The sequence below is a fragment of the Rhinolophus sinicus genome, chromosome 4 (assembly GCF_057876585.1).
Source record: "Rhinolophus sinicus isolate RSI-liver-muscle chromosome 4, RSI-T2T, whole genome shotgun sequence".
NCBI classification, from domain to species: domain Eukaryota; kingdom Metazoa; phylum Chordata; class Mammalia; order Chiroptera; family Rhinolophidae; genus Rhinolophus; species Rhinolophus sinicus.
Window position 1 is genome coordinate 67419702 of NC_142504.1, and position 27231 is coordinate 67446932.

Genomic DNA, 27231 nt, shown 5'->3' on the forward strand with positions numbered 1-27231 from the left:
TTTTGTACTTCCATTTTAGGTACAAAGGAGACTAGTCTCAAGAAACCACTAAGAAAATGAATTACATGATACTTTAACGAACCAAACTTCACACAAGCTTTTCCAAAGATTAGTAAGTATCTCTTATAACAATCTTTTTGCCTTAAATGTTTGAAAAGGATTTTTTTTTTTAAATCATGAAAATGGTTTCTTTAAAAAAAAGATAAAACTATCTTGTGAATTTTCAATACGCAATTTCCTCTCTAAAAAATTTTGGGTTTTTATGTGTCATGATATCAGAGACAGAGTGAAAAATATTGCTCATTTGTTGGATAACTAAGAAAAACATATTTAGCACTGCACTCAATTTCTAGAATTAACTGTATAATTCTTAAGTCCATTAAAATGAGCTTCATGGGGTTTTTGCTTGAGATTTTTGCAGTTAAGAAGTTTTTAGTATGTCTAATAGTTAAAATTCATTTTTGAGACATCACTGAATAGACTTGAATTTGAAAGGCTGACTCTTCACATGCTATTTGTTTCCCCCAAATGAATATTTCTGCAATTTTGCTAGTTGCCCAAGTAAACATCAATCATATGGAGTGAAAAAAAAAATTAGCACACATTTCACTCGTTTTTTCTATAAAAATATAACTCTTTATTAAATAACATGCACAAATATCAACTAGTCATTTATTAAACAGATATGATTTAGAACAAGACTTAAAGAAATACAAATCCTTAGGTACAATTTAGTCTCTTGTTCATGATATTTGAATAGTTAAAAAAAAATCACTGATTAAACTAACCATCCTTTATTTCTCTTTTAGAATCCTAAATCTCTTTAGGCATATACTTCACTGTAAGTTTATTCTAGCATTTCAGAGCTTCAGAGTATCTTTAACATCAGAAGCTCTTAACTACTTAAGTGTAAATTCTCACCGTGAAGGCATTCACTTTTCTTTTAAGCTATCTTGATTAGCTTTGAGTCATTTTACAAAGGAAATCTGCAGAAGCAGAATCATGGCAGAGAGGCTCCAGCAACTTGAGGTACCACTGAAGAGGGTGAGAACTAATTAGTGCTAAAAAGCTGGGATGACTAAATTACACCAGATTCCTGCTTGCTTACCTTTTCTCTTCTGCAGCTTTTTCTGCTTGGCCAAACTGTGATCTTCCCAACCCCTCCTCTCGGGTTGGACCATCAGAACAAAATGCTGCATAAACTTACCCCTCTCATTTTCTGTGACTTCACTGTGCAATAATCTGGTTTTTTATTTTTAGGCAAAAGTATAAAAATTTGCATTAAGTTTTTCATATTAAAAAGTATTGCTTTCATAAATTTGCTTTGAATGTTCCCAGCCTTAATAAACGTAACTTCAACAAAACCAGTGCTTCAAAATCTACCCTGCCTTTCTTGGCCCCATTTATCCAATAAAAAAGGCCAAAATCTCTCATCTAAATTTCTAAACACTACTACATCCCAACCTTTGTAATAAAGTCCTTGCACCGTGTATTTTTTACACGTGCTGCTTTATTGCGCATGCCAAGTACAATATGAATTAAAATATAAATTGACGTAGAAATTCAAAAATCCCTAAGCTTAATATGTACCTTTGCACTCAAAAACTTCAATTTTTACATTTGCTCCAATTTTTACATTCCAGTAGCTGGAATTTCCAACTTGAAAGCTGAATTTAAATCATTTTATTCCTCATATATTCTTTTTACTTTTCTCTATCAGAATAAAATATATTCAGTATTATTATTTTATAATTCTAGAAAGTATTATGGAAAGTTCTGTAAATTTTATCTCATATACGTAAAATCAATTTTACATATAACCTAATTTTCCTTTCAAAAATGTTTAATAAATTTAGCAGCAGGTTTCAGATCTGAAATTATTCCTGAATATTTCATCTATATCATGTTATAGGAGAAACTGGACTTTTTCTAAGTATATTGCTAATTATTTTAATTAAAAACAGCATACATACCAAATCTTAATTATAAAAATTCTGAAAATTATGTGTTTTGCTCTTGAGACAAGGAAAGAAATACAGCACATGAATGAATTTTTCATAAACATTGCAGAGTTCAATTGGCATATGCCTGTTTCTTTTACTTATTTTGATGATCAAATATCTTCTTTTTCATTTGAGTACTCAGTTTTTATTTTAAAAGTGCAAAGGTTATTAAGCTTAAAACGTTATATTTAAGCAATGTAAAAAACTTTTACAATGATTTAACATGACCAATAAAATTTATTAAACATATTTACATATATTCACAGATTCTTTCATACTTGAGTATTAAAATAGACATTTACAATTTCAGAATTTTCATTCAAAGGCATTTTTTGAGGGGCGAGGGAGAGAACAGGCTCTATTGTGAGATGAAAAAAGAGCTGTTTCTTTGTATGACTAATTCTAAATAATATGTGTAACATAGTAAGTCGTAGGTACAATACCAGGAGACCAGTATGAAACACCTTACACTACTTTCGGCATCACTTATGGAGAGTTAAATTATAGGAAGCATGCAATACAACTAAGTCACAATTTTTGCAATTATGATGATGAAAACAAGCTAACTCAAACACATACATGCCTTATTTAAGTTTTGCTACCTGAATACACTACTACTATACTCCATTCAAACTACAACTTTGGTCCAATAAAACATAGACAAAACAGTTTTACAATTATTTCTTTGTACATGTTTGACTACCAATCCCTTTGTATACATTCTGACCATTAATTACAAGATTTACATCTGCACAATATGTATAAAATAAGTTATTAAAAAGGAAGACAATATTAAAACTTTTGAAAAGAAAACTGTACAATTTACATATATAATAAACAGAAGAAATTTTGTGCCAAGTTTTTAATCCACATTAGAAACTATTTGGTAGGAACTGAACCTTTTAGTTTACTGATATATTTTCATAAAACTCAAAAGAGATTTGCATACTAGTGGTTATCTTGTTACTAAGAATGCTAACAACTTCCAGCGCCATTAGCAAATTCTCAACTTTTTCAATATCTACCACAGCCTGCCAACATGCTCCAATGCAAGTTACCTTTCACCAATATAAATAACAGTTTTCGGTTAGAAACTGTTTGGATTTAAGATCCAAAATAATTCTTTTCATTTTTTATAAAATGACAGTGTTTACTACATAACCAACTTTAGTTGAACTTTACTAAACAACTGTAAAGGCATAGTATCAGTATTTTTGTCAAAAGGCAGTATTCAACAGTGTAATACTCTTGAGCCTCATCACTTTAGGACACCGCAACAGAAGTAATGGCTGCTATATAGGAGTCAATTCAAAGTCATCATTAACATCAACAAGGGGAACATAAAACTCCTGGATTTCGTAAATGCTGATAGATTTATAGGTGGCAGGATCAAGTTCCTGGAGTTTGAGCTGCCATTCTAATCTCTGAACAGCATTTAAAGCTGCAGCTTCATGTTGTTGCCTCATTAAAAGACAGGTCTATTTAAAAGAAGAGAAGAGTTAATTATTCTATTAAATTTGCTTTGTTTAAAAATTAGTTTCATCCATAGTTTCTTTAGGGATTAACATAAATATATTAGGAGTATAAAAAGTTTACGAGTTACACATCCATTTCTGTTTTACCCTGTCTGTATATATACGCCAACCACCTGGGTCTGCAACTTAACACTCATCTTATCTTACAGACTTTAATTTGAAATTGTTGTTTCATATAATGAGATTTCAAATAATAAAATCATTTGATAATCAAAATCACAAAAACATTTGATAATCAAGTAATCAAAATCACGAAAGTCTAAGGAGAAGTGATTTGAAATTACTGAAAATCTAAAATCAAGTAATTTTCTTGACAGATTATTTGTAAATACATTCCTTCTCTTATTGTTTTCCGTTCTTTCACGTTAGAACTATAACCAAATGTGAATATTGGATGATAAGTATGAAGCGCCCCATTAGAAATTTCTTTTTCCGTGGTAGTTTCATCTTTTATACTACATTGGTCCTGAAAAATAAGACTTGTGGATTTTATTTTCCTTTATCTTCTAATTGTGGCCTGGCGTGAGGATTCATGACTAACCAGTATTTCTCTTCCGAATCATTCCTCTCTAATATAGCTGCAATATTGGTCATGAAGTGGGAAGCAACCATTTAAACAGAACTTCTCAACATACATACCTTTAATTTGTCAAATTTATCATCCACATCTTGTAACCAAGACATGAACTGTCTTGCATTAAAGCGATCCCTCACAGAAGTTTTACTGTCATCAGACTGAAAGAGAACATTAAAAGTAGCTGAATATCATAAAATACAATAACCCACTTAAAATCTACATGCCATTATGTATTTTATGGTATATTTAACTTTTTAAGGAATAATGGAAATATACTTTGAAAAGGATAAAAAATAATTTGAATATTTAAAAAATTTGATAAAGCATTTATTTCTATATTGAGTAGACAGATTTGTTATTAGAGTTCTTAGGATGCTGGGTTCAGTTAAGAATTAAATAGAATCCTACTACTCAGTGAGTCAGAGATATTTCTCAAAAAGGCATGTGATATGAGCTATTATGCCTGTGACATTCTTTTTAAAGTATAATTTATTTCGTATTTAATTTAATGTTATTACCATTAACATTAATGTAAGGAGAAAAAGTTATGGTGAGAGACAGGCCTTTGAGGCAGACATTTTTTCCAGGACTAACCAATATTTTAGAGTGCTCATAAAGAAACTCTATTATCAACTCTTAAGAGTACTAGTTTTGGAATTAAGAGACTATTGAACTGTCAGCTTTGTATCTTACTGTGTACTCTTGAACTAATTATGTACTCTCAATTTTCTATTCTGTAAAATGGGATAAAAATACCTCTTTTAATCTTGTTTTGAGAATTATGAGTCTCTTAATGCTTGGACAGATAGGGAGCACTCAAACCAAGAAACATTTGCTATAATTATTACTATTACTATTACTATCAGTGCTATCAAAGTGACATCCAGGTATCACATTTTTAGCCATTATCACTTCCTCCTTGGTCCTCAAGTAAGATGTTCTGACTACTTCACATTGTTTTGTTGAATCTTTTTTTATATTGCAAGTTTATTTTTAAAAGACAGAAGTAGGATAACAGAGTAGGCTAGTTTATGATCCAAGCTCATACTCAGGAAAGGCAGACTTTTTTAGTTCCTCAGAGGCTGTTCTCAAATGATACGCAACTCAGTCGAGAGATCTTTTACTCTAAAGCTAGCTGTAAAAGGATGTGTAACAGTTATAGTTTTCCTCAAGTGAATGACTATTCTGCCCTTTAATTATTAGGTGATTGTAGACTGATCTCTTTAGTCTCTGATTTTGGGATCATTCTGAGGGTTTCTTGGGAAAATTGAAATATTTTTGAAATTCTCTTTATAACCCATCTGGGGCCATAGATTCCTCAATTCTGCTGTATTTCATTCACTATCAATATGTTTTTATTAGTCTTTCATCAAAAATGTCTTAACGTCCTTGTACAGTGGCTTTCCATCTCTATTTCCAGCTCTGCTATGGATTTTATTTTATTTTTATGTCTTTTGTTACTTCAATAAGTTTTAGGAGGAAGAAAAAATAAACAGGTGTGCCTACAAAACCATTCATTCTGAATTAGAAATCTACAGAGATTTTCCTTATAGCTTGATTTATATTGCTCTAAAATTGGTTCATTATTCTGTAAGTGCATGAAACAAAAAGACCTAACAATATCACATGGTCTAGCCCAGCCTTTAGCAAGATGATTAAACTGTTCATTTTAGTTTAAACCGTTCATTTCAGTTATTAAAAACCATTCATTCTTCCCTTTAAAATCTTTCAAGTTGGAAAGTATGGAAAGTCTTTTCCATTGTCTATTTCCTTAGCGTCAAATATTGTAGTTCTTTCTTAAGATCCAATTATTCATTTTAATAGCTTTTTTCAGTATATCTGAATGCTTTAATTTAAATAAAAGTTGGTAGCTTCAGAAAGGTTGAAATCTACTGATCTAGTTTAATTTCCTTTATTTTTACTGATGAGAAAAATAAAGGAAATTAAACTAGATCAGAAGAAGTAACCTTCTCTGTAATATACCCTACATCCTTTTGTGTTTCTACTTTGTCTGATTTAAAACAGCAATTCCTAGTCTTTTATTTTTGGGATAATCCTTCATTGTCTGTGTTTATACTTGTTATTTTGTTTTTAAATAATTTTTTATTTTTAATTACAGACGACATACGATATTATATTAGTTTCAAGTATACAACATAAATGATTAGACATTTACATAACTTGTGAAATGATAACCCTAATAAATCTAGTCCCCATCTGACACCATACATAATTATTACAATATTATTGACTATTATATTCCCTATGCTACACTTTACATCACTAGGATTATTTTCTAACAATCTGTACCTCTGAATCCCTTCTCCCTTTCACCCACCCCCCAACCCCACTCCCATCCCGCAACCATCAAAATGTTCTCAGTATCTATGACTTTGTTTCTGTTTTGTTTATTCTGTTTTTCAGATGCTACAAATAAGTGAAATCACATGGTATTTGTCTGTCTGACCTATTTCACTCAGTATAATAATACCCTCTAGGTCTACCCATGTTGTTGCAGTTGGCAAGATTTTATTCTTTTTTATGGCTGAGTAATGTTCCATTGTACATATGTATTGTTCATTCATTCATTAATTCATTCAAACTTTTACTTATTTAAGTGTGTTTTTCCAGGGCCCATCAGCTCCAAGTCAAGTAGTTGTTTCAATCTAGTTGTGGAGGGTGCAGCTCACAGTGGCCCATGTGGGGATCGAACTGGTAACCTTGTTTTTATTTTTATTTATTTATTTATTTATTTATTTATTTATTTATTTATTTATTTATTAAATTTATTGGGGTGACAATCGTTAGTAAAATTACATAGATTTCAGGTGTACAATTCTGTATTACATCATCTATAAATCCCATTGTGTGTTCATCACCCAGAGTCAGTTTTCCTTCCATCACCATATATTCGATCCCCCTTACCCTCATCTCCCACCCCCCACCACCCGCCCCCCTTACCCTCTGGCAACCACTAAACTATTGTCTGTGTCTATGAGTTTCTGTTTCTCATTTGTTTGTCTTGTTCTTTTGTTGTTTTTGGTTTATATACCACATATCAGTGAAATCACATGGTTCTCTGCTTTTTCTGTCTGACTTGTTTCGCTCAGCATTACTCTCTCAAGATCCATCCATGTTGTCACAAATGTTCCTATATCATCTTTTCTTACTGCCGAATAGTATTCCATTGTGTATATATACCACAACTTCTTTATCCATTCATCTATCCAAGGACATTTTGGTTGTTTCCATGTCTTGGCCACCGTAAACAAAGCTGCAATGAACATTGGAGCACACGTGTCTTTATCTCTAAATGTTTTCAGATTTTTTGGGTAGATACCCAGGAGAGGGATTGCTGGGTCATATGGCAATTCTATTTGTAATTCTTTGAGGAACCTCCACACTGCCTTCCATAACGGCTGCACCAGTCTGCATTCCCACCAACAGTGTATGAGGGTTCCTTTTTCTCCACAGCCTCTCCAACATTTGTTACTATTTGTCTTGTTGATGATAGCCATTCTGACTGGGGTGAGGTGATATCTCATTGTGGTTTTGATTTGCATTTCTCTGATGATTAGTGATGTTGAGCATTTTTTCATATGTCTATTTGCCATTTGTATGTCCTCTTTGGAGAAATGTCTCCTCAAGTCCTCTGCCCATTTTTCAATTGGGTTGTTTGTTTTTTTGTTGTTGAGTTGCATGAGTTCCTTGTATATTCTGGATACTAGCTCCTTATCGGAGGCACTGTTTGCAAAAATCTTCTCCCATTCAGTTGGTGGCCTCTTTATTTTGTCAATGGTTTCTTTTGCTGTGCAGAAGCTTTTAAGTTTCATATAGTCCCATTTGTTTATTTTAGCTTTTACTTCCATTGCCTTTGGAGTCAAGTTCATAAAATGCTCTTTGAACCCAAGGTCCATAAGTTTAGTACCTATGTTTTCTTCTATGCAGTTTATTGTGTCAGGTCTTATGCTTAAGTCTTTGATCCATTTTGAATTAACTTTGTTACATGGTGACAAATAGCAGTCCAGTTTCATTCTTTTGCACGTGGCTATCCAATTCTCCCAGCACCATTTATTGAAGAGGCTGTCTTTGCTCCATTGTATGTTTTCTGCTTCTTTGTCAAAAATTATCTGTCCATATTTATGTGGTTTTATTTCTGGGTTCTCAATTCTATTCCATTGGTCTATGTGTCTGTTTTTCTGCCAATACCATGCTGTTTTGATTATTGTAGCCCTGTAGTACAATCCAAAGTCAGGAAGTGTGATACCTCCATTATTGTTCTTTTTTCTTAAGATTGCTTTGGCTATTCGGGGTCTTTTGTGGTTCCAAACAAATCTGATGATTTTTTGTTCTATTTCTTTAAAATATGCCATTGGGATTTTGATGGGGATTGCATTGAATCTGTATATTGCTTTGGGTAATATGGCCATTGTAACTATGTTGATTCTTCCAATCCATGAGCACGGAATGTCTTTCCATTTCTTTGTGTCTTCTTCAATTTCTTTCAAAAATGTCTCATAGTTTTCAGCATATAGGTCTTTCACATCCTTGGTTAAGTTTATTCCTAGGTATTTTATTCTTTTTGCTGCAATTGCAAAAGGAATTGTTTTTTGTATTTCTTTTTCTGAGACTTCATTGTTAGCATATAGGAATGCCATGGACTTTTGTGCGTTGATTTTGTAGCCGGCAACTTTACTGTATTCGTTGATTGTTTCTAATAGCTTTTTGGTGGAGTCTTTAGGGTTTTCTATATATAGCATCATGTCATCTGCAAAGAGTGATAATTTAACTTCTTCATTCCCAATTTGGATGCCTTTTATTTCTTTCTCTTGCCTGATTGCTCTGGCAAGGACTTCCAACACTATGTTGAAAAGCAGAGGTGATAGGGGACATCCCTGTCGTGTTCCTGAACGTAGAGCAAAGGGCTTCAGTTTTTCTCCATTAATTATGAGATTAGCAGAGGGCTTGTCATATATGGCCTTTATTATGTTAAGGTATTTTCCTTCTATACCCATTTTATTAAGTGTTTTAATCATAAATGGATGTTGTATCTTGTCAAATGCTTTTTCTGCATCAATTGATATAATCATATGATTTTTGTCCTTTATTTTGTTTATGTTGTGTATCACATTGATGGATTTGCGTATGCTGAACCATCCTTGTGCCCCGGGGATGAACCCCACTTGGTCGTGATGAATAATCTTTTTAATGCATTGTTGTATTCGATTTGCTAGAATTTTATTTAGGATTTTTGCATCGGTATTCATTAGAGATATTGGTCTGTAGTTTTCCTTTTTTGTGCTGTCCTTACCAGGTTTTGGTATCAGGGTAATGTTGGCCTCATAAAATGAGTTAGGGAGTACTGTCTCTTCTTCAATTTTTTGGAAGAGTTTGTGCAGAATTGGTATTAGATCCTCTTTGAAGGTTTGGTAGAATTCACTAGTGAAGCCATCTGGTCCCGGACTTTTGCTTTTGGGAAGGTTTTGGATGACTGATTCAATTTCATTACTGGTGATCGGTCTGTTTAGATTTTCCAGTTCTTCATGGTTCAGCCTTGGAAGGCTATATGTTTCTAAGAAATTGTCCATTTCTTCTAGGTTGTTGAATTTGGTGGCATATAGTCCTTCATAGTATTCTTGGATGATCCTTTGTATTTCTGTGGTGTCCGTGATAACTTCCCCTTTTACGTTTCTGATTTTGTTAATCAGTGTCTTCTCTCTTTTTATCTTAGTAAGTCTAGCCAAGGGCTTGTCAATTTTGTTAATCTTTTCAAAGAACCAGCTCTTTGTCATACTAATTTTTTCTATTGTCTTTTTGTTCTCTATTTCATTTAGTTCTGCTCTAATTTTTGTTATTTCCTTTCTTCTGCTGACCTTGGGTTTTACTTGTTCTTCTTTTTCTAGTTCTTTAAGGTGTAACATGAGGTTATTTATTTGGGAGTTTTCTTGTTTCTTGAGATAGGCCTGTAATGAGATAAATTTCCCTCTTAAAACTGCTTTCGCTGCATCCCAAAAATTTTGGTAGGATGTATTTTCATTCTCATTTGTTTCTATGTATCTTTTGATCTCTCCTCTAATTTCTTCTTTGACCCAGTCCTTCTTTAAAAGTATGTTATTTAATCTCCATGTATTTGTGTTTTTTCGCGCTTTCTTTTTACAGTTGATATCCAATTTCAAAGCCTTGTGATCAGAGAATATGCATGGTATGATTTCAATCTTCTTAAATTTGTTGAGACTGATTTTATGTCCCAATATATGGTCTATCCTTGAGAATGTTCCATGTACACTAGAAAAGAATGTATAGTCTGATGTTTTAGGATGAAGTGCTCTATAAATGTCAATTATGTCCATTTCATCTAATGTGTCATTTAGGGCTACTATTTCGTTATTTATTTTCTGTTTGGATGATCTACCCATAGCTGTCAATGATGTATTTAAGTCCCCTAGTATAATTGTATTTTGGTCAATTTCTCCCTTTAGTTCTGTTAGTAGTTGCTTGGTATATTTCGGTGCTCCCTGATTGGGCGCATAAATATTGATGACTGTTGTCTTCTTGTTGTACAGTCCCCTTCACCATTATGAAATGTCCATCTTTGTCTCTTTTTATCTTTTTCACCTTGAAGTCTGTTTCATCTGATATCATTATGGCTACACCTGATTTTCTCTGGGTACCATTGGCTTGGAGTGTCAATTTCTACCCTTTCACTTTGAGTCTATGCTTGTCCTTGTAGCTGAGATGTGTCTCTTGGAGACAGCATATGGTTGGGTGTAGTTTTTTGATCCAATCTGCTACTCTGTGCCTTTTTATTGGTGAGTTCAGTCCATTTACATTTAGGGTGATTATTGATATGTGAGGATTTCCTGTCATTCTATCTTTAGTTTTCTGGTAAGGCTGTGTCTCCATTGTTTCTTTGCCTTTTTGTTGTTGTCTATTATTTCTGTGTGGTGGTATTCTATGATGTTTCCCTCTGTTTCTTCTTTTATTTCAGTATATATTTCAATTCTGGATTTATTTTGAGTGGTTACCCTTAAGTTTATGTAAAAGAAAGTTTGATATTTAGAGTATTCCATTTTCTTCAGCACGCTTACTTTCTCCATTCCCATATTCCGGTTCAGGCCTTTACTCTCCCCCTTTTTGAGTTGTGGTTGCCACAAATTGTCCCTGTTGATGGTGGTCGAATAGCCTCCTTTAGTATTTCTTGTAGTGCAGGTCGTGTATTAGAAAATTCCCTCAGCTTCTGTATGTCTGGAAAGGTCTTTATTCCTCCTTCATATCTAAAGGATATCTTTGCTGGATATATTATTCTTGGCTCATGGTTTCTCTCTTTCAATAGTTTGAATATTTGGTTCCACTCCCTCCTGGCTTGTAGAGTTTCTGCTGAAAAATCTGATGATAATCTAATGGGCTTTCCTTTGTAAGTTACCGTCTTCTTTTCCCTGGCTGCCTTGAGGATTCTTTCTTTGTCGTTGATTTTAGACAGCTTCAATATAATGTGCCTTGGAGAAGGCCTGTTGGGATTGAGGTAACTAGGTGTTCTATTTGCTTCTTGGATTCAAGGGTCCAGTTCTGTCCACAAGTTTGGGAAGTTCTCATCGACAATTTGTTTGAATATATTCTCTGTTCCCGTCTCTCTTTCTTCTCCTTCTGGTATGCCCATTATTCTTATATTGCTCTTTCTGATGGAGTCAGAAAGTTCTTGTAGAGTTCTTTCATTTCTTTTAAGTCTCAAGTCTCTTTCTTCTTCTATTTGTGTCATTTCCAGGTTTCTATCTTCGATGTCACTGATTCTTTGCTCCAGCTGGTCAACTCTACTACCTAAGCTGGTTATTTCATTCTTAATTTCTTCTATTGAGTTCTTAATCTCCAGAAATTCTATTTGGTTCTTTTTTAAGATTTCAATCTCTTTCGTAAAATGCTCATGCTGTTCTTTGATTGAGTTTCTGAGTTCCTTTAACTGCCTATCTGTGTTTTCTTGTATCTCGTTGAGTTTTTTCAGAACTGCAATCTTGAATTCTCTGTTATTTAAGTCACATATTTCTGTATCTTTAAGTGCCTTCTCTGGAGATTTTTCACTTTCTTTCTGAGCTATCTTGTTGCCTTGGTTATTCATGGCGATTACTGGTTTACTATTTCTCTTCCTAGACACCTACAGGAGTGACTTCTGCAACAGGTTGATAGAAAGCGGTCTTTCGTTTGCCAGTACTTGTTGGTAGAATGTTTTATTATTTCTCCAACTGCAACTTATTTTTCTTCTCCCACACAGTAGTGATATGTTTTCTCTGCACTATTCCAACTTCTCACACAATGGGGGGATTCCCTGGGAGACGGGCTTCTCCTCTGTTAATAGTTCGTCTAGGTCACAGGGTGCAGTGTTCCGGTGGGTATGCGGAGAGCTTTTGATGTTCCAAAGCTCTTCCAGCTCCTGATTCAGAGCCCGTATATTTCAGCAGTTCTGTTTACTCCTGCAGGGATCCGCCCAGATAGGTGGGGTCAGGGGCGGGGTGAGTTGTGAGAGGTGGCCCAGAGCAATGGCGGCGACCACCACCACAGCAGGTCCTGCTTCCACAGCTCTCTCCCCTTTGCTGGTACTAGTTGGGCTGTGAATTTGTGTTTGCAGTCCACCGTTCTCAAAACAGCAAATTTCCTGTTGTTTTGATCTGACACTGCTACTGTTTCGCTTCTAGCACCGGGCAGGTGGGGGCGGGGCGAGCTCTTGGAGGGGAGGGAGGGGGCGGCTAGTCTCAGTGCCTAGGGCTCCGTTTTCTGCTCGGCAGTGCAGGCTTAAACCACCGTTTTCAGCCTTTTTCCCTCAGTCTTTTCTCCGAGGTCTCTGCCGTGAGCGTTGGGTTCAGCCGTGGTATATGCTGTCCCCTCAGCCCTGTGGAGCCCTGGCGGAGCCCTAGCAGTCCGAGTTCTTCCCTCTCCCGCAGCTGCGGTAGTTCCGGGAAGCAGCGAGCTCGGAGCACTGAGCTAGGTCTGCGTCCTGCGCCCGCGCGGCTCCATCTCCGCGCACTTCTCCCTTTCCTCCTCCCTCCACTCGCGCGAATCTCCCACCTGTAGGTGATTTCAGTCGGTAGTGGGCCTCTTCCTCTTGCCTGTCTGCTGTGCAGGGAGTCCTTTGTGGAGTTTTTGTTGTTCGATTCTTTGTAAATTCCAGGGGGGCTTTACAGAGGCTCACCTCACGCCGCCATTTTTCCGGAAGAGGTATCGGTAACCTTGTTTTTAATAGCACCATACTCTAACCAACTGAGCTAACCAGCTGCCCCTACGTATCACTTCTTTACCCATTCATCTATTGATGGACACTTAGGTTGCTTCCATATCTTGGCTATTGTAAATAAAGCTGCAATGAAACATACGGGTGCACGTCTTTTTGAATTAGTGTTTTGGGTTTCTTTGGATAAATACCTGTAAATGGAATTACTGGGTCCTTTTTTGTCTAACAGCCTTTATTTTAAAGTCTATTTTGTCTGGCATAAGTATTGCTACCCCAGTTTTTTCTGTTTTTCGTTTCCATTTTTATGAAGTATCTTTTTCCATCCCTTTACTTTTAGTCTCTGTGTGTCTTGTGATCTGAAGTGAGTCCCTTGTAGGCAGCACATGTAAGGGTCTTGGCTGAGGCCAGATGCTGCTTGTTTGGGGTTTGCAAACTTTTTAGAGGTACTAGGAAAGTCTGCAGCATGAGCCAAGACAGTCTCTTTGTATGGAAAAGCCACTGGAAGCAGCTTGGGTGGGCCTATAAGTTGGGTGGGGCAGGGCCTCAGGAAGCCACCATGGCAAGGTAAATGATGTTAGCCACGTTGACGTAGATTCAGACATGGTGCCCACCTGTGTTTATACACTGGGAGTGGAGAGGGCTCAACAAGGGGACAATGGCTTCTGCCAGCACTTCTGTCTGTGAGAAAGCTGCCCCTCTAGCCCTAGCCCTGAAACCAGGCAATTCAGTTCCTCTCCGTATGGCCTTGGAACATTTTGAGCTGCTGTCCCTATCCTGGAGCTCAGAGCAAGTGAATGTGTCAGTGAGTAAGACTGTACACGGGCCCTTTAAGAGGAACACCAGGGACTCCAAAACAGCCCTTCGTCTCACTCAGCCCCAATCTCCACTGGTTTTCACAGCTAAAATTATGGGTACTTCTCCTTCTGGCACTGGAATTCTGGGCTGGGACCCCTTGCTCCTCAAGGGGGAATATCCGCAGCTGAGAAATCCCTCCTAATTTTTAACTGCCAGATGTGGGTGTGGGACTAGCTCGTTCTGTGTCACTGTCCCTCCTACCAGTTTCGAGGTGGCTTCTTCTGTATATCCTCAGTTATATAGGACTTCTGTTCAGGTAGACTTCTGGCAATATTCAGTGATGGTTGTTCTGTAGTTTAGTTGTAATTTTGAGGTGGTTGTGGGAGGAGAGCACAGTGTTTACCTATTCTACCATCCTGACCACCCATGTTTTATACTCTTTAATCATTATATGAGGTGTGATCAAACAATACAGCGAATGTTTTTTAAAAACTTATTAGAGTAAAAGACACATTGCCATTAATCTACCTCAAAATACTCCCCCTCGCTTCGAACACACTTATCCCATCATTCTTGCCACTTTCTGAAGCAGTTCTAGAAGTCCTCTTTCGTGAGTGTCTTTAGTTGCACTGTCGTGGCTGCCTTGATGTTGGGAACTGATTCAAAACATTTACCTTTCATGGTCGTTTTGACTTTGGGGAAGAGGCAGAAATTACTCGGTGCCAGATCTGGTGAATCAGGTGGATGAGGACACACTGTAATGTTTTCATCTGACAGAAACTGCTGTACCAGAAACGATGTGTGTGACACAGAGCCTTTCTGTCGTGATTACAAAATACGGTGAATGCTGCTGAGTGCCATATAATGGAAAGGCAGGGATCTTCAATACTGAGAGCAGTGTGTGATAAGTTTCAACTTGCTCGGTGCAGTCAATCGGGTGTGAGCTATGGTTGAGAGAAGGTGTGTTTTAAAGGGTGCCATAAGTTATCCTCCATCATGACAACGTTTTGTGTCACACATCACTTCCGGTACACGGCAATTTCTGTCAAAAAAAAAACACCATTATGGTGTGTCCTCATCCACCTTATTCACCGGATCTGGCACTGTGCGACTTCTGGCTCTTCCCCAAAGTCAAAATGATTCAGGACATCAAGGCAGCCATGACAGCACAACTAAAGACATTCATGAAAGAGGACTTCTAGAACTGCTTTAGAAAGTGGCAAGAACAATGGGATAAGTGTGTTCAAGATGAGGGGAAGTATTTTTTGGGGGGTTAATGGCAATATGTCTTTTACTGTAATAAATTTTTAAAAATTTAAATGTTCACCTCATTTTTAGTTTGCACCTCATCATATTCTCTTATGACCAATGAATTGCATTCCTGTTTAAGAAGAACAAAAAAATTCTGAGAACAGATATAACTGTATCTGAATTCATGTAATTTATATGGGGCAGTAAACTCTGTTCAAGATGTTAACTACAGTTTTTCACAATTATTGTAGGTCCTCGAGTAACACTGTATTGTTCTATGTGGTTTCATTGTAATGTTGAAGGGATGCCATAGGCACTTCACTCTTGTTTATGCCAATTAGCCTATGGTAACACTAGTTTCATTATGTCATTTTGTTTAAAATCACAGAACCTATTGACTATGTTACATAAGGACGTATGGTATATTAATTTATTCCAACAATACTCAAGATCAAAACAAAAGCCTGGGCCTATTTCAGCAATGTCACAACCTAAAAGTTCAATCTGCCTGTATTGTTTTCCAGCTTACAGCAGCTTTCCAGTTGCTTAGAGGCCAGAATTGAACGTATAAATATCCACTTTAGAAACAAATTACAAGTTACCTACAAGGGCACTATCTTAAACACGTATCTGTTTTGTAATATCCTAAACACAACTGCTTTTATAACATAAGGCTTTATATTATAATCATTATTAGACATACTATATTAGAGGACTTTATAAAATACAGAATCAGGTGATCTGGGAGTACTTTGATCTGAAGGATTTGTTTTTATCCTTTGAACTTTACTGCTCATTGACTTTAAGTTTCTTCTATAGAAACTGATTACAAAAACACCCAAGTTTTAAGAGCATTCTAACTGTATCAATGAGCCCTTTACCTGAGCATCCAGTGGCACACTGTAGACTTCTGCATCCAGTAAAACAGTGCACGCACTAAATGGCAGTGTTTGATTTGCCAATGTTCTTGCAGCTCTGTAATGAACTCGTAGAACTTCCTGTTCATTAGATACAATGAGTTTTTCCTAGTTGAACAAAGAATTAAAAGAAAATAAGTCAATTCTTCAAGCACTTGTTTTCAAATAAAAAATCACTTAAAATACGCTAAAGAACCTGAATCTCAGAGCAGTTTTTTCCATATAGTAAGCCTGAGAAATTTGACAACTCCTAGCATCCTAATCCTAAACATGTAAGTAAATTTTCTTTCTAAATTGGCAGTCTCTTTTTAAAAATTATCTTTTAAAGTATACAATGGTGACTTTTAGTATATTCACAAAGATGTTCAATCATCACCACAAATTCCAGAACATTTTCATCACTTCAAAAAAGGAACCTCAAACCCATCAGCAATCACTCCCCATTCCCCTTCTTTCCCTAGCAACAACTACTCTATTTTTTGTTTCTATGGATTTACTATTCTGAACATTTCATATAAATGGAATCACACAATATGTGTTTTTTTGTGACTGGCTTCTTTCATGTTGCATATTTTCAAGGTTCATCTGTATTGTAGCATGTATCAGTACATCATTCCTTTCTATGGCTGAATTAACATTTCAGTGTATGAGTATATGAGTACATTTTATTTATCCATTCATCAGTTGATGGTCTTTTGGGTTATTTCCACCTTTGGGCTATCATGAATAATGCTATGAACATTCATGCTCAAGTTTTTGTTTAGATGTGTTTTTATTTCTCTTGAGTAAATAACCAGAAGTCGAACTGCTAGGTCATATGGTAATTCTATGTTGAACTATAAAACAGTTTGAGGAACCATCAAACTGTTTTCAATAGCAGTTGTTATCATTTTATATTGCCACCAATGTATAAGGGTTCCAGTTTTTTCACATCCTTTCCAACACTTGTTATCTTTTTTTTTTAGCCCCATCTGGATGGCTGGGACAATTCTAAGGATATGGTTGGTCTTCTCCCCACCATGTTCCCTATTCTTCCTTCATCTGACAAGGAAGGTGACTCTATCCACCTCCCATTGGAGAATGTGGCCACATTATTTCCAAATATGTACTGTTGTAGTTTTACTGTATTTATAATTTAGTGAAAAAAACAAAGGAACAGTCCTATTTAATCTCTTATAAATTCTTATGTGACAAATGATATTGCAAAGAGAAGAGGTAAGTCAACACCTATGATTTTTAATTTAAGTACAAGTTTAAGGTAAGACTTTAAGTGATAAATATCCCCAAACTTGATCAGACACTAAGAAAAAATAACTAGAAGTAAAAAACTTCCTAAAAAATAAGTTGGTTGTAGTCCTGCAGAGATCAAGAACAATAATCCAAAATCCCTTAACACCGTATGAAAAACAAATACACCGTTTAAAACAATGTCTTTTGAGAATGGGTTATGCGTGTCCCAAAGCACTGCTTCCACTTGGTTCTTGGGGAGGCTCTTGGGGTGATGGGCTCTGGTTGCAAGTTGTGTTCATTCATTTAGTGTATCATTCAAATATTATTTTCTATTGAAAAAATCATCCCAGAACAGTCATTCTTAACCTGGGTTCCTCATACTCACAAGAAACTTATGGACAGAATGCGGGGAGGGTCATCTGTGAACCCTAGACAGGAAAAAGTATGTCTTTATTTTTACTAACCTGCAACTGGCACTTCTTTTAATTATGAATGTAGGCCACAAGCCATAGCAATGTCAGAGAACTATCTATAACTTTGTCATCCATAGAAATCATAAATATTTTTCAATTTATATTATAGTGCTGCAGATACTGCCCCCAAATTTTTATACTAATTTCTTCTTTGAAATTCCAATAGCTATTAGACCTACTACTATATGACACATGATGGCAGTTTTTCTGTGTAGAGATAACTATGCAACATAGCTGGCCAACTATCAAGCAATTTTGCAGCTAATAGTTTATTTAGCCACCAAAATGGTAAAGTTGTTTCTTCTGATATTGGTCAGACATTTAAGATGCTTTCTAGTATTCTGCAATTCTAAATTTTTTGTTGGTCCATATGTGGAAGGATGTGAGTCATTTTCACGATGTTTAAGTTCCGCAAACTGCATATTTCAAATGACGATTCTTAACTGTCTGTGAAGGTGGCATGGCTTTTGTACATGCCTGACGGTTCAAACAGCTATTGATATATGTTAATATGACCTAATGTCTCACTGTTAACAAACTGCTCACTGCCATGGGTAATGCACAGTACTGTAAGTTCTGTATCAGTGCTTATTTGTTGTTCTTGTTATAATGCTTTAAATTTATTTTATTAATTGAAAAACATTATTCTGAGAAAAGGTTTTATATTTACCAGATTGTTACAGGGGTCCATGGTACAAAAAAAGATTAAGAACCTCTGCCTTAGGGAACCAATCATGTATGAATCTAAGAAACTGTATACAAAGTTTTGCTTGTATGCGTATGGGTACATCTCTGTAAAGAAGGATCATAGCTCGTATCCTATTTTCAGAAGTCCCTGACCCTCCCAAAAGATTAAAATTATGTTATATTTTTGTTAATCTAAGTGAAATAACTTTTATTTTCTATAAATAATCAGATAGGCTTTTTCCCCCCGGTCATTTCATGCTAAGACTAACCACCAGAAACTGGAATACTAAGGCAGACCTGTAAGATCAGTCAGGACAGCCTTTGTTAAGTTTTTCTGCACTAAAGTAGCTGGTACCAAGAAACAATTCGAAAATGTGGAAATCCAAATGTTCAACTAGGAATTCACTGGGATAGTTCTGCAAATTCAAGAAATGATAACAAGAAATTATTAGAGATTTTTATACATCAAAAATATACTCAACATGAATTGTAACATGGAAGCAGCTAACCTAAAACAGGCTTAAGAAGTCTCCATCTAATTGCATAAGCACAAGGTGGCAAACCATTTCCCAAAATGGTTCTAAATAAGGAAAATTCACTAATACAAAACTGCAGGCCATACTATTGCTACAATAGTTACTTTTAGCATAGCATAAATATAAATGTAAACGCTTCTTACCCTTTCAATACTGTGTTGCAAACGTAGTTTCATCCTTACAACTTCCTGTTGCCGAAAAAGCTCTTTAAGTGGATCTGACAGTGAAGGTGGTGGAGTAATCTAATAAAAAAAATACATAAGTAAAAGTATTAGGTTTATTTAAAATAATGGATGCTTATAAAATTAAACGCTTTTAGTGCATAACTTGATAAAAATGTAAATTCTAAAATTCTCTGTATTAAATAATATGGTAACAATTATACAACTGGTTGTTACTTCTCAATTTCAACTGTGAAACACAGCGGAGCATTCTAGCAAACCTGGATGTTTTAATTCTGAGACCACAGAAAATTTCAAAAAACAAATTAGAAGGACTAAGGAAGTTATTTATTAGACACATTTTAGAGCATCAGTGATAGCTCACAGACAGGGAGGGAAGAGTCACAAAAACAGAAAATCATCTAGCAAACAATACTAAAGATTAGAGCAGTCTGAGTGTATCAGTACAGTTAGGTGAAGACACGATCAAAATCAAACATTAAAGTGCTGAGTTTTACATTTAATGAATTGTCTTTTATAAAAATAGATGAAATATGTCCTGTACTAGATTTGTGATTCTTAAATTTCTTTATTACATATTACTTAGTCTACCCATACTCCAAAAAGCTATGGTCAGTTCATCTCTGATTGTTCTGGTGGACTGTGCTTTCTTGGAGACTAAGGAAGCTGAACCAATCTATGCATGCACTCTACCATTAATATAAAGAGACATTCAAGTATGGCAATAACTGTCTATGATCCCTGAATATTCTCCCTCCAGCCCTTGGAGTATCTATATTGTCCCACCTTCTCATCCTAGCTTGTAATTATTGTCAGCATATTATAGAGCAAAGTAAGATATCTTAGTATGTCTGGCACAGTACAGTAACTTAGTTGACTGTTCTGAAGGTGCAACAAATAGATACACGTGCTTCGTGATGTGGTACAACAGGAATTATACAATACCATATTTGAAAAGCAGCTGCCAAAGAATCAAACCTGGAGCTAATCAAGATTTTATATTTATAATCAGTACACAGTTTTCAGGAATTATGGGGGACTGAAAAATAATGTTAAATAACATAAGGATTCAATTAGTTGAATCAATGTGGAAAATACAAGACAAATAACTTATTGGGGCTGACCATTTTTCAATGAGCTGGCTAGTAACTGCAATAATACATTTGCTTGATTTCTATGTCCTGTAAACTTCTTTAAATTTAACAAGAAGAGTTAAGAGTAGAGTTTGGTGCTATTATTGTAGTTTTGCAAAGTCATACAGGCCTCCTTCAAGCAGCACAGAGGAAGAGTATATGTTCCTTTGAGACTGGGATGCCAGAGAAAGCTTCTTCCAGAGAAGCTTTTGACCCAGAGAATGCCTGAGTCCTAACTTAAAGGAAGAGTTAAGAGAAATGAGTTGTGGGGAAAAAAGAAAAGGAAAGGAGGGTGGGAGATAATTCCTAGAAGAGAGGGGGGTATGAGCAAATGCACAAAACAAAGAAACAGTATGGTGCCTGGAGGCAACTACAAGCAGGCTTGAGTTCCTGGAACATCACATTTGAGGGACATCAAAGAATGGTGGGATATGAGGCTAGAGAGATCAGCAGGGGCAAAGTAAAGGTTGTAGTCTATTTGGTAAACCAGCTTTTTAAAAACTATGTTCCACAGAACACTGGGTCCATAATGACGATTTACAGGAAATGGTTTCAAGAACAAGTTAGGGTTACCTTGTATATGCGTATATGTAGTACTTATTTGGGGTGTGTCCCAATTACCAAATTAAATTTTAATGATTCTGAGAAGTCCTGTAATGAACAAACCTATTCATTTTTAGATTAATGGTGTTTCCCAAACTTATTTGACCGTGAAACCTCAGCTCCCCTCCCTCCCCGCACCAAGGGATTTAATTAGCATGTGATGGAACAGATATTATGCATAACACATTAGGGTAAATGTTGTATGCGATGGGGAACCACTAAGAAGTCTTACAGCTCAACACTGTGTCCGGAGAATAGATGTTAGGGGAACAAGATTGTAGGCAAGGAATTAAGGAAGCAGACTGTTACATTGGTGTAAGATGGAGGAGGGAGTGGAGGGGATGGGGTATAAAAATAATGGGTGAGTGACTGACTCAGGATAAAAAAGAGGAAGCAGCAGAAGAGGACTTGTAGGTCCTTTAGCCTAAAGACTGGATGGCTCATACCAGAGAACACAGGAGGGGCGAAAAGAGAAGCAGGCTTTGGGGTAAGTTCAGTGCTGATACGTTGAGTTTGTAGAGCTTATGGACATTCAACTGGAGCTATCCAGTTAGCAAAAAAGAAGCTGAGGAGAGCGGTTTGAGCAGAACATATAAATTGGGGGAATCTTAGCATATAGTAATGTATATAGTAGTAAAATCACCAAAGGAATATATGGAAAACTGTCTGAAGAAACGTTCCCTTTGCTGCTTTCCTCATCTACCTTTAAGTAAATCATGCTTAGAAATTTTGTCTTTTAGTATCTGTGCATCCCATGAGTTTCTAGAATATACAATCTCTTGCCAGCTTTTCAGGGATGGATCCTTCGATCCTTTCTTCCTTCGATCCTTCCTTCCTTCTTCCCTCCCTCCCCTCTTTTTCTTGCTCTTTCTTAACCTCTGTAGGGTTTTTGTGTGTTGGTATCAGTGACCTCAGTAGGTACCAGGTAATGGCAAGTTTTTTTTCTTTGCCTCTCCCTGTTCATCTGATTTTGGGGAACTTGACCTGCAGTTTTATTTTTCCTGCCCTTGATTTCCTCTGGAAAAATGGCAGCATTCTGGTCAAATTATGAGAAAAATATTTGATACAATAATAAACAAACTGACTTTGGAGACATTTTACCACATTTCTAATGGGTTCTATAATCAGAGCACATAAATGTGAAGAGATAGCTTACATAAAATGGCAATTAGCTGACTGCGAGGAAACAAATGGATAAAATCATATTGGAAGGTAAGAAAAATAATGTAGCATCAAGGTGATTTTTGTTATTGAGATGTTTATCATTTTTTGAAACTAAGTTGTGAACGAATGAGTTTTAGGCTAATACAGTCAAAAGCAGAGCTTTTTAAGAGCAAAAGGTGGGGATTTGTATATTAGCTCCAGTAAATATGAACCTTAAAGTCATTGTGAGCTGGATAGAACGTTACCCCTTAAATCTGTACAACACTAACGGGCTATGGCATATACTATTTCAACCTGTTTTGAGGCAGGATAGGCATTATTGTTTTACAGACGTGAAAAATAAGGACCAGAGAATTATTCAAGATCACAGTTGGTTTGTAGCAAAATCTAGACAAACTCATGTAATGTTACTTGGAAATCCACTGCTTTTTCTACTATACTATGCTGTGTGTTTCTCTACTTTAATAATTCTCATTAAAACAAACAAACAAGCAAGCAAACAAAAAACTCCCCACTACATCCAGAAATTATTCTCAGCTCTGTTTACAGCCGCCTTTGAAATGACACTTGATCCAACTAAACTCTAATTTAATTAATGTTATATCCCCAGAGTTGCTGCAGGGGATTAAACTTATATTACCTCATCTCTGCAGGAGTAAGAAAAGGTAAACACAGGCACACAAAATGTATACACAAATATGTATCACACTGTATATATGTGTGTGTGTGTGTGTGTATATATATATATATATATATATATATATATATATCATATGAATATGAATACACACACACACACACACACACACACACACACACAGCAGACAGTGCAAAAAGACAACCTAACTAGACTAGAAATTGTTTTTGATGAAATAGTTTGTACAAAGTTCTAATTTAAATGAGTTTTTTATAGTTTTACCTATATTTCAAGCCTATGATACAACATATTTCAGTTAAAATTTCTTACTCTTTAAGGAGAAATAAAGGAAACAAGAAAATTTTTAGTGTATATTCATTAAATCATTAACAAATTATTTTGCTAAAAGAATTTGAAAGAATGACATATTTACTTACAACTCTATTCTTTTAAATCTAATACTACTGCTTAACTAGTAGGGTAATAAAAAAAATCTATCTTTTAAAATTTAAAAGGCACTAGTATCAAGTTTTGTGGATGTGAATGTGAGACTAAAAAAACCATCTTTCTTCGAATTTTTTGATCTTCTCTGAACTAGACTTTGAAAGAAGGAACATGTGCAAAGGCTTGATGTGAAACATCATAGACTAGCCTGGGGACCATCATTAGGGCAGTAACTACAGCCACGCCTAGAAAAGTATGGGAGGACCTGTACACGATGATGGGGACTTTGGTCTATAGAAACTGGGAGTTTCTAACGATGTTTAGCTGGGTAGTCACATAATCAGATCTGAGTTTTATATAAGGAATACAAACAATAAGAAGGCTTGAGATTGACAGAAGAGATTAGACTAGAACCTATGGCAACTGTTCAGAATGTCTGTGATGCTCATTTCTGATATCCAGTTGGCACAATGCTTAGCGCTGTTAATGAATTATTTGCATATGTGATATTTTGAATATTTGACTATGTAATATGCACATATGTGAGTGAACAGCTTAAGGAATTAATGAGGTCCTTGCTGACAGTGATAAGAAAGAGAAGGGGAAAGGAAATGAGATTAATCAATATGACTTAGTAACTGATGTGATGGGAAGGCAGAGGGGATGAGGTGAAGTTTGAATTTTGGGTTCCCAGACTGGGAAATTAGACAGCAGGTGATAGTAACTAAAGCAGAGGGGGCAAAAAGAGCGCTCTGAGATACAATTAAGTTTGGTATTGGACATAATGATTTTAAGGATACTGGGGGACATTGTCCAGAAGCAGCTAGATCCACGGTTATAGAAATCGGTAGTGCATTCAGGGCTGGAGATAAATTTGGGACTCACTCTACAATAGATAAAATAATGTCCTAACTCTTAATCAGATTATAGCTAACAGAAGCAGACATGTAAACAATGATATTATGGAGGAGGGGTATAAGAAAGACACAAGCAATTCTGCTTTGATAACATTCCCCACAAAGGTGACATCATAGCTGGAACAAAGGCATGGCAGAGAATAAAAAGGAGGGCCTGGCAAAAACACCATCTCAGGTAAAGGAAACAGCACTGCCAAAGTTCCAAAAGTAGTGAACAAGAAATTTCTGCAGAAGAGTGAGTTCAGTTTGGTGGAAATATTGGCTGAGTTTGGAAGTAGTGAGAAAATGAAGCCAGAGGGGTATACTGGGGTAAGACTGTGAAATGAATGGTTTTGCTATGCTTAGATGTGGATTTTAAACTGTAGGCAATGACAAGCCAGCTAATCACAGCTGACGTCTTTAAAGTTCTATAGTTTTTGAAGGGGTAAATTTAATAACAAAAGAGATTGGTCCAGCAGAGAGTAGAAAAAATAAAGTGAAAATAAAGTTGCTGCAATGTTCTAAGTGAGACATAATGATGAAGGCCCTAAACCTAGGCAGTGGTAGAAGGTACAGATTCTGGATAACATTCTACAGTAGAGAGAATGGTTAGAATTTGGTGACTGATAGGTTTCTACTTGGATATCAAATAAAGACTTGTTTTTTGAGAGAGTGAGGGATAAATCATTCCTGTGGCTGTGTGAAATCTGAGATCAGAGTGAATGCCATCGTGCATGGTTAGATTCCTACCCCCACCCCTACCTTTCAGGAATGAGGCACTCATCCACCAGTGCCTAGGAGTGTTGGGGGCTGACAGCTAGCTCTCACTGGAGTTAAGAATTATGTTTCAGGGAAGCATGTTGGAATGGCCAAGGTCATGTTTCCTCTGTGAGTGCAGGCTATTTATCAGAAAGGCAATCCTACTCCAGAGCTCCCATGGGTTCAGCTGAGGTCACTGTTGTAATTACATTTCAGTTCTACTTCTCACTGCCCAATTCTGCTTCCCTCACACACTTATATTGTTCCTAATAGCACTCACCAATAAACCTCTTGCACGTAATCTCAGCTTCCTGGGGAACCAAACCTATGGCAGGTGTCTGAAGGTCACTTAGGTGAAGCTGCCCAGGAGGCACCTATATTTGATTCTGGAGATCAACAGATATATGAGGTGTGATCAAACAATACGGTGAATGTTTAAATTAAAAAAATGTATTACAGTAAAAGATGCATTGCCATTAATCCCCTGTAAAAATACTCCCTCTTGCTTTGAACACACTTATCCCATTGTTCTTGCCATTTTCTGAAGCAGTCAGTTCTGGAAGTCCTTTCATGAGTGTCTTTAGTTGCGCTATCGTGGCTGCCTCGATGTCCTGAATCTTTTTGACTTTGGGGAAGAGCCAGAATTCACACGGTGCCAGATCCGGTGAATAAGGTGGATGAGGACACACCGTAATGTTTTTTTCGACAGAAATTGCCATGTACCAGAAGCGATGTGTGACATGGAGGGTTGTCATGATGGAGGATGACTTATGGCACCCCTTAAAACACACCTTCTCTCAACCGTAGCTCACACCTGACTGACTGCACCGAACAAGTTGGAACTTGTCACACTCTGTTACTAAGGTTCGATGCGCTGCTTTCTGTATTGAAGATCTCTGCCTTTCCGTTGGATGGCACTCAGCAGCAGCATTCACCATATTTTGTGATCACAACAGAAGGACTGTGTCACATATCGCTTCTGGTACGGCAATTTCTGTCAAATTAAAACATTATAGTGTGTCCTCATCACTTTATTCACCAGATCTGGCACCATACGACTTCTGGCTTTTCCCCAAAGTCAAATGAAAGGTAAGTTTTGAATTGATTCGAGGCAGCCACGACAGCTCAACTAAAGACACTCATGAGAGAGGACTTCTAGAACTGCTTCAGAAAGTGGCAAGAATGATGGGATAAGTGTGTTCGGAGCAAGGGGGAGTATTTTGAGGGAGACTGATGGAAATGTGTCCTTTACTGTAATAAATTTTAAAAAATTTAAACATTCACCATATTTTCTGATCACATCTCATAGATTTGGCTATATAACATTTTCTGGGGATTACCTGGCATATGGAAAACTGCTGAAACCGTAGTAATATGTAAGACCACAATGACCAAAAGATAACTGAAGAACTGATTCCCAGAGAACTTAGACAAAGGGTGGATAGAAGAGTCATTATAGTCAGTGAGGCAAGGTAACCAGACGACAGTACCATCATGAAAGACCGGGGCGGGGACAGAGGGGGATTTTATGAAGACCAAGATGGTCACAATGTCAAACGTGACTGAGATCAAGTAGAAGGAAAAAGAGGCCAACAAATCTGGCAATTACAAGCGCTGGTGACCACTGCCAATGGATGACAGTTAAGGGATGAATAGGAAGTAATACACAGGAAACATGAGGCACAGACTACTCTCCAAGAGTGCAACAGTGAAGGGAAGAGAAAGGGTGAGCTTGGCGAACTGGCAGTTAAGGGGTAACTTTTTCTCTCCAGAATGAAAGAGACCCAATAATTCAGAGTGGGTAAAGGCCAATGGGAGAGCGAAAATTGAAAACTACTAGTGAGAAGTGTTTTAACAGAGGAAGGTTCCAGAGAAGACTGGAGGGAATGGGATCAAAAACACATTTAAAAGAACTACCCTTTAAAGAAATAAAAACATACCTCCTTTGGGACACAAGGAAAAGCAGGTAAGGATAAACAAAATACTGTAGACCAGTGTTGTTCAATAAAGTAGCCACTAACCACACATGAGTGGGTACTTACTGAAATGTGGCTAGTTTAAATTGAGATGTACTATTAAGCACATCTTCAAATACTTAGTACAAAAAAAATATAGAATATGTCATTAATAATTTTTATGTATTGATTATATTTTGAATTATTATGGATATATAGGGTTAAATAAAATATTAA

The 27231-nt window shown here is 36.3% G+C and overlaps 1 protein-coding gene across 6 annotated transcripts in view; it reads right to left on the reverse strand.

Moving 5' to 3' along the window:
- Positions 1-610: 610 nt before the first annotated feature.
- ANKRD12 (ankyrin repeat domain 12) overlaps positions 611-27231 on the reverse strand; it is a 135675-nt gene continuing 109054 nt past the window's right edge. For all 6 annotated transcript variants that reach the window (XM_019712593.3, XM_019712592.3, XM_074340361.2 and 3 more), the window contains 4 exons: positions 19365-19463; positions 16260-16403; positions 4178-4273; positions 611-3481 (listed from right to left, as the gene is read on the reverse strand). In XM_019712593.3, coding sequence (XP_019568152.2) covers positions 3296-3481; positions 4178-4273; positions 16260-16403; positions 19365-19463 — 525 coding nt within the window. In that variant the 3' untranslated portion in view covers positions 611-3295. The remainder of the gene's footprint in view (positions 3482-4177; positions 4274-16259; positions 16404-19364; positions 19464-27231) is intronic.